This window comes from Triticum aestivum, chromosome 5B (assembly GCF_018294505.1).
Source record: "Triticum aestivum cultivar Chinese Spring chromosome 5B, IWGSC CS RefSeq v2.1, whole genome shotgun sequence".
Classification (NCBI taxonomy): Eukaryota; Viridiplantae; Streptophyta; class Magnoliopsida; order Poales; family Poaceae; genus Triticum; species Triticum aestivum.
The window spans coordinates 682,205,706-682,213,990 of record NC_057807.1 but is presented as its reverse complement, the minus strand read 5'-3'; the positions used below and the strand labels follow the sequence as shown (position 1 = coordinate 682,213,990).

The window sequence follows — 8,285 nt, the reverse complement described above, 5'->3', positions numbered from 1 at the left end:
GACGCTGAGGACGGCGTACCAGTTCCTGCCGCTGGCGCGGGAGGCGGCCGCGGCGGCGTGGACCTCGTAGGCGGCGAGGGCGTGCGCGAGCCCCGGGAGCGACCGGCAGCGCGCCTGGGCCTCCCGCGCCGCCCGGAGCGCCCCGGCCACGTCGCCGACGAGGAAGCGCTGCTCGGCGAGCCTGTGAAGCCTCTCCGCCGCATCCACCGCGCTGCCGCCGCCGCTCCTTCCGCCGGCCGCCATGGGATCGAAACTAAACATGTGTACGTACGTTGCGGTGTGTCCATGGGGCAGGCAGCGTCCACCATATATGGACTCCCGGAGAGGCGAATCCGACTCTGTTAGGACTTAGGAGCTCCGAATCCGATTCATATGTGAAGCTGAGTACTCGTACGTACGAGGAAACAAATCTAATTTAAGTCCACGCCACTTATACACAAGATAAAGACCTCTTTGGTTTAAAAAAAACAGAGGAATTTAGAAGATTCCATTACGTAGGAATTTCTCTATAAATTTGGTTTAGGAATGAAAACCATATGAATCTTCCCTATAGTTTAGTTTGCATACAATTTCAAAGAAAAATTTCCATCGGAGTCCAACCTCATGGTTATTTTCCTTCGTTTCTATTCCTTCGTTAATTTGAACTAAAACGACCCCAGTTATTTTCAAACGGAGGGAGTAGGAGTACATAACAACTATGGCATGCACCTAATCCTTCAGAAAATCTCCTACATTTTTCCTATGAATATAATCAAACAACTCAGTAGTACAAATTCATGTACTCCCTCCGTCCGGAAATACTTGTCATTGAAATAGATGTATCTAGATGTATTTTAGTTCTAGATACATTCATTTTCATCCATTTTGATGACAAGTATTTCCGGACGGAGGAAGTAGGATTTAACATGGCATGGCATCTCAATTCTATGTTTTTTTCCTATTTATACATTTTAGAATCATGTGAATCAAAGACACCCCAAGTCCCTAACACAATGTATACCAGAGTGCAGTTCATAGAAAGTGAGGCAAAGATAGTTTCCATATTTTACCTCAGCTTCTCACCATTATTTTTTTCATATCCTTGCAAGAGATTATTTTTTTTTCAAAGCACAACAGCATGGTACTCTGTTAAGTCGATAGTGCATACACTGGTGTGATGCTTGTTGAGCACATGAGCACTATATATGTTGAGGCCGTGTCCTTTCGACATGAACACCTTCCAGTGTATCGTGGAAGATACACATGCGTTATTCTTGAAAGAAAAAACAGGCTATGGGGATTCGATCCGGTGCTGGATGCTCCCGTTGTCATCTTTCTTCATTGAAGTTCGCCGACTGGAGCTTCGTTGAGCCACAGGAAATGGATGAAATCGTAGAGCTGGGCGCTCACGCTCACCTGATCAAGAGGCGCGCAGAGCGCATGTGCGTGGTGAGATTGAGATGCAAGGGGATCAGATAAGTGACATCAAGCTTAATAGTAATTGACCGAACCTTGTATGGTGTTGGATTTAACTTCCTCAGATGGTCCGGCCTCATCCGTTCCAGCTGACGCATGCACCGACTCCTGTTCTCATTGAGGGATGGCAGCTCCTCCCTTTGTACGGCTACGGCATTGACAAGAGGATACAGATTGGCATCAATGTCCTTTTCAACTTGAGACACACAAGTTATGATTTATGACGCATACATTCAGATGGACCAGATTCAGTACTGAGATATGTAGAACAGTAGAAGGTACTCGAGTGGATACACATACATGAATTTCCAGGCCAGTAGCACTTCAACAACTCCTCGACATGCTGTGGAACAACATGAGCTCTCTTTGACTCAATGAAAGGGTGACGACACAGAATCCTCTCACCAACCTATCAAGGAATGCAATAATGATCAAGCCCACAAACATATAAATATCTGCTAACTAATTATAAGTAAATGCTTGGTAGCAGAGACACATTATTTGATGCAGGCTTACTGCTCAAGCGTAACATGAATACTGTTTACCTTTGGGCTTGGCTCGTCTTGTCCGGTCATTATATCAACTAAAGGATAACCTTCTTTTCCATACAATCTGTAGCATCGTTTTTTACATGGTATCGATACCTGGAGCATAGACCTACAAATTAGTCATTCTGGTACACCAGAGGTTGCTAAAGCTATATCTTTTCACTTTGAATACTAGTACTAACATATATACCTTTGTGACATCTTCGGAGAGTTTAATACGAGGCTGTTTGTTAATTTCAACTAACTTGAATACACAACCAAGTGCTGCTTGTGCATAGCAGGTAACTAGGTAGGTGCCAATGCCAAATGAGTCTACCTCATGACCCTACACAAAAAGTCAATAGTCATTCACCAAGCCATCGACCGTGGTGAAGGCACAAAAACAGATGTCTTTGAGCAGAGCAGATGCATATCCATCAAATTCACAGGCATGTTAAGCGCTGGATTTCAATACAGCAAAAGTTTCATTCAGCAGATGATAGACTGATACCAAGTATTTTGAAGCAAACCTTAAACTTTGTAGTAAGTTGTCAATTGCCAGGACCAGCTGGGTAAGTTTACTCTTAATATTTATCTAAATTAGTTTTACAATTCTGGGCATACTTTTTACTCACTATCACGGTTAATCTTAATTAAAACTAACGAAGACTGTTGTAAAACCACCAAATGACCAAAACCATTAACAAGTAGCAACCATCTGAATGTAAAATTGTTGAAAAACTTTCATTAACAAGTACAAACTTAATAATAGCTCGAAAGGTGTGGTATGCAGCAAACTATCTGGACTTCTAGAGTACAGCTTACCTGCTTGTTCAATGCATCAATTGTTTCTTCATTGAGATCATTGCTTGCTGTAATATTTGTTTTTCCAAAGCCAACAACCCCAAATTCTTTTTCAATTGCACAGAAGAACTTGCGTGTCTCGATAGACAGATATGCTAAATCACCAGAGTCTAACCTAATTCCAACTGCCTTATACCTGAAACGGAAAGTTTTCATTAATGCTTAACAACTAAGGTTTATGAATCAACAATAGATTCAAATTTCAGCTCAAATATGTAAGTGTGATAAGGAAATTGAATATAGGCACTAGCCAGACCTATCAACTAAATCCATCCCTTCTTTTAAATCATTTGTTGTTCAAACAGCAGCTAACATGTTGCGGGCAGATCTTACTCCTAAAGTTCAGCAAGGGATGTAATTAAATTCCTAAAGTAACCAAAAAATGCAATCAAGAAACCTAAATTTCTAAAGCAAAGGGATGAGCCAGTATAATCAGTTCGTGTTTCTGCTTATGCTCAAGATGATTGTTCAAAATACAGGAGAGACTTGATAATAATTACTGTTACATATCACAACAAGGGCGCATGGTTGGTATCAAATGTCTACGCTGTGAGGTCTGGGTTCAACAAATTAGGCATCAGTGACCCATTAGGTATGAAAAATAAAGCTAGTCCATGCCTATGAATTCAAACATGCAACTTTTATGTATAATGGAAGAAAAACTCAAAATAAACAAACTATACGCATGTAGAAACTATTAAGTATCTGAAAAGTATTAGCAAGGAAACACACCCAGGAGAAAACTTCATTTTATTTTGTGTTATCATCAGCTATAACTTCACATGTAACAGAAGCAAGTTGGGCGAATAAGAAGAAAATATTAAAATACAAAGAAGTGGTGAGGCAATAGTACCCCATATCATTGAGGGCTAAAGCAACAGCGCAGAAGTTTGGCACTCCGCTTCTCATGACCTAGCAACGATACATACTTAAACATCAACCGTGCTCATATATAACCTGAGTTAATGCATTAGTTCTGTCAAGGTCAGTCCTGAAATAACTAGAGTATAATTGTTAAAGTCAAGGGGACACATTTTAAAAGAAAAGGAAAATTGTAGGGGAGGCCCCTACAGTAGCACATTTTAAATTTGGCTTGGATAATAATTTAAAACAGTTACATGAAGAGAAGATTCAACATATATGGGCTAGATATACATATTTTAATCCATAACCATAAAAGAAGGAACATACAGAAACAAGTCAGTTTAAGCATGTCACAGAAAACATGTTTTAAGTAATAATGAATTATTACTGCATCGACAAAGTTAGTCAGCTTAAAAAAACTATTGAACAGATGAATATGTAGGCCATGCCATAGAAAGCGAGTACACTAATGCAGAGCAAGATTAACTAACATCGTATGTGTCCACCAGGGCCAGGAAGGAGTTTGGAAATGCCAGTGCATATGACGTGAATGCAGCCAATTCACTTTGATTTGTTTCGCCAAAGGAACCACGCAATGAACTAGCATCCTGAAAAGAAGAATGTAAGGACAGATCTTGAATACTTAAACATAAATTACTAGCCATAAGTTCTATAGAAACAAGTTACAGAGGGATTATGTATCAACTTGCAAGGAAGATAACCTTCATGGATAAGTATAATATTTCTGATATGGAATCTGTATAATTAAACTGTAAAGCTACACTGTTATGCTTAATAGTTTGCAAGTGGTACTTTGACAACTAGTCACCACAAATTCAACTATACTCCCTCCGTCCGGAAATACTCGTCATCAAAATGAATAAAAGGGGATGTATCTAGATGTATTTTAGTTCTAGATACATCCCTTTTTATCCATTTTGATGAAAAGTATTTTCGGACGGAGGGAGTACCTCTTAATCTCTTATTCTAATAGGCCAGATAAGATGACAAGAATTGTATCAAGTTTGTTCACTAAAAAAGCATTTAAATAGGTACAGCCAACACAAGCATCAAACAATGTTTAAATTATCAAGAGGAAAAGTTTATATAAAACTTCAGTAACATGAGCAAAGGAATTAACAAAATAACTGGTATTTTATCACACCTGAATCTTAACCAGCCAATTCTGCACTAGAGAGACAAAATTTTCACATTTGTTCGAACCATCAGAGCTAGAAAGTGCTTTGTCAATGATTTCATCAAGACCCTACAGTCAACGAATACATTAGCAAAGAAGACCCCTGGTATAAAAGAGATTTAGTTCTCACCCAAAAAAAAAAATTTGACGAAATTCAGGATCAAACAAATTTAATGAAAGTTGCAAGGTTCATGATGTAAAACATATTGCATCTTGTACATTTACCTGATGGGTTTCTTTTTTAAATGGTCAGATCTATTGTGTCTTAACTGGGTGAAAATTAAGTGACTTAGATTTTTGCTCATACAAGCCAGATGCTATTATTAACTACTTCCCCTGTCCCATACTTGTTGTCGCTCAAACGGATGTATCTAGCACTGAAATACGTCTAGATACATTTACTTCAGCGACAACTAATATGGAACAGAGGGAGTATTTGATAATCATACGCTTAGCTTTGCTCACCAAATATATATACTTTTTTTCACTATTTGCATTTGAATATCAATGTCAAAGGGATTGACTAATATCAACAGATTGATGAATGATTTATGTTCATCTATGTATTCAATACAAGTGCAACTGGTTAGCAAATTTTGGCCCAAATGCGTACTCTATATCTGGATAGATCCTTCCTCGAAGTATAAAATAGTTGGTCCAAACTGGAATTGCGCAAGATGAAAAGAGGGGAACTAGAGGAAGAAGCTAGCTTGTGCTAGATGAATGGCAATAAACACAATCTATGTCGGATACATTCTGGAGAACATCAAGCCTATCCATGAAGAATTATTAGAACATGGCAGATGTTTCTTTCCTGGACAGGAATGATATTTCAACAATTAAACAACAAAGTTGAAGCAAGTCCCAAACACCAGCAATTTTTTTCATAAGCATAGCAAGACTTGAAAGTAACTACTAACCAGGAAAGAGCTCACAAATGCATGTGAGTGAGTCCCACGTATTGGTATCCCGAACAACCTTCCTGCTGCAACATTGCTGCCCGGGTAGGAATGTCAGGTTATTGCTTATTATGATAAATATCTGTTTGGATAAGCATTGTACGGCCTTCGGTATAACTTCAAGTTGGTTCACATGTTCAAGTATTGAGTAAGAATATTTATCATCTAATGATGACTTAACATAGTTTTTTTTATAGTCCAGTTCAAGAAACCATGTGATCCTAATCTAGAGAGTTAACAATAGTCTGCATCAGTAGCAGAAGAAACCCAAAAATATATCGCCTATGAAGACATAACAAAAAAGTTTGAAGGCAGATAGAAAGAGACTATGGGAAAATTGTAAAGGTACATATTATGATCATTGTGTGAGCAGATCATACCTTGTTGCATCAAATCCTCCCATATAAGAATATCTTGATGCACTGATTCCTCCATCCGGCCCCTGATAGACGTGTGCTCACAAGTCCATGTTAAGGATAATGAATCAAAAGAAGCAAAATGAAACAAAGTAAGACCCACTTGAGCCCGTCGAAGTCCAAATTCAAGTAAATTCTTTGGCTTTCCTGCTACAAGGCGGTGCCTTGCAGCATTTGTAGTAACCAACGAAGCATAGTTCACCAGACTTAAAAATGGAGTTTCAAGAAGTTGAACAACCTGGGACCAAAATTAGAAGGCAAAAGTAAACAAAAAGGTAAATACAACAACTATAGTATTTTTTTCCTAACCAGCTCCTGGTACTTACCGCAACTGGTCCTTCGATTATCATCAGCGGAACCTTAGGGAACACAGCAGAACCCTCAGGGATGGCATAAACCTCAACATCTGAGCAGTCAATCGAACTGAGGTACTCAAAGAAGCCATCCTACCAAAATAAAAGTAAGCATACAGGTTTAGTTGCACACAAAGATGAAAGTGATTATCTAAACAAGAATGAGTCTACTTAAGAGTGACAACTAAAATTATATTGTGGATTTTGTTTGCTCATTGGCATTTTGGATGGTGGATCGGTTCAGGGGGCATCTAGAAGGATCCCTTTAGTACCCACTACCCTGATCCTCCCACTTGTATGAGCATTCAACTCAACTAAACCCATTCATACATGAGCATGAGCATGATCTGGATAGAGTGCAGGATTCCCATAAAATGATCCACATGTTTTCTATAACACCGGCATTCCAATAATCCTACCTCACATGTAGGCAGTGCAGTCCGCAGAAAATTGATTTCCTCTTCTTTGAACTTGAAGTTGGCAATAAACCGTATACACTCTTCAAGGCCGCCAAAGACGGTGAACTCACCAGCAAAGGGGCTCTTCCGGAAGTAAAGATCAAAGCTGAAAACAGTGGCTCACAATAAACATCAACAAGCATAAGAGCATGATAATTCAATCAGAAGAATGACAGGTAGAAGAACGCCTGTAAAAGAATCTCGCATTTCCAGGCAGGGGATACAGAGAAACTGTCTGCCTTGGTGCACATGGCTGGCCTCATCCATATGGTCCTAATTAACACTGCAGCTATGCTTGATATAACCTCCAGAAACAGTACGCTTGTAACGTGTGCGTGCAATTGCTTGGTATAGACTATTTACATTGTCTTTAAAATTGGCTAGCAAGGTTGTTACTAGGTTTACTGCTTGCTTTTATCAATGGTGGGTATCACTGAATCTCCACATATATTCCATCAGCATAAGTTTTCGTCTTAGATTCTGCTCAGGCTACATCAAACACGGTTTATTTATTTCTCCCAATAAGAACGACCGCCAATCCGCAATAACGGAGCAACCGCCAAAATATCCACCACACAAGTTTTATACATCGAACCTAATAGTCCCTTAAATGGAACACTTGACTCGCTAACAGAATTAACAGACAGACATCACATGGGTCCAAATTTGACTGCACGAAAGCTCCCGGAGCTCGAATCCGGGACACGGACGCACAGAACAGATCCTCAACTTCAGCAGCAAACTGGGCCTCCCCCGCGCCTGATTCGGCCCACTGCTCCTCAACCGTCACTCCGCCGCGGAGCTCGACAGCAAACGGCGCGCATACAGTAGAGCTAGCTGGGGTTGGATGAGTTTGAGGGCGCTTACACGGCGCGGTCGAGGTGCTTGCCGGCCTTCCAGTAGGCGTAGGCCATGGAGAACTGGTAGAGGTCGGTGAGCAGGGGCGTGACCATCGGGTTCGTCGGCCGCGGCACCGCGCCCCCGCCGCCGGCGCGCACGTCCCCGTTCGCCAGCGCCGCCGCGGCCATCTTCCCGGGAGGAGGGGGGCGGAGCAGCGGTGGTGGTAGTGGTTGTGGGAGAGCGGAGAGGCCGGAGTGGAGCGGGGTGGGGGAGGGAGGGGAATCTCGCAGGCAGCCGATGGTACTGCGAAGTGCGAAGAGGAAACTGGAGAAAGGGGAATCCTATTCCCCG

The 8,285-nt window shown here is 41.0% G+C and overlaps 1 protein-coding gene across 1 annotated transcript; it reads right to left on the bottom strand.

Moving 5' to 3' along the window:
• Window positions 1-1,021: 1,021 nt before the first annotated feature.
• LOC123114187 (nicotinate phosphoribosyltransferase 1) lies at window positions 1,022-8,261 on the bottom strand. Its single transcript, XM_044535570.1, has 15 exons — window positions 7,962-8,261; window positions 7,056-7,200; window positions 6,610-6,729; window positions 6,387-6,521; window positions 6,248-6,309; window positions 5,829-5,904; window positions 4,876-4,977; window positions 4,202-4,318; window positions 3,700-3,758; window positions 2,808-2,982; window positions 2,194-2,328; window positions 2,001-2,099; window positions 1,756-1,864; window positions 1,491-1,603; window positions 1,022-1,395 (listed from the first exon to the last, which is right to left on the bottom strand). The coding sequence occupies exons 1-15, from the start codon at window positions 8,120-8,122 to the stop codon at window positions 1,318-1,320; spliced, it is 1,686 nt and encodes a 561-aa protein (XP_044391505.1). The 5' UTR covers window positions 8,123-8,261; the 3' UTR covers window positions 1,022-1,317.
• Between the last annotated feature and the right edge of the window lie 24 nt (window positions 8,262-8,285).

Excerpts from the sequence above, each read along its gene's own strand:
- LOC123114187 (XM_044535570.1), bottom strand. The coding sequence starts at position 8,122 with ATGGCCGCGGCGGCGCTGGCGAACGGGGACGTGCGCGCCGGCGGCGGG. Across the intron at positions 6,310-6,386 it reads TTGGACTTCGACGGGCTCAA|GGGCCGGATGGAGGAATCAG; the intron begins GTGGGTCTTACT and ends CACGTCTATCAG. Across the intron at positions 3,759-4,201 it reads CCCTGGTGGACACATACGAT|GTCATGAGAAGCGGAGTGCC; the intron begins GTTAGTTAATCT and ends TATCGTTGCTAG.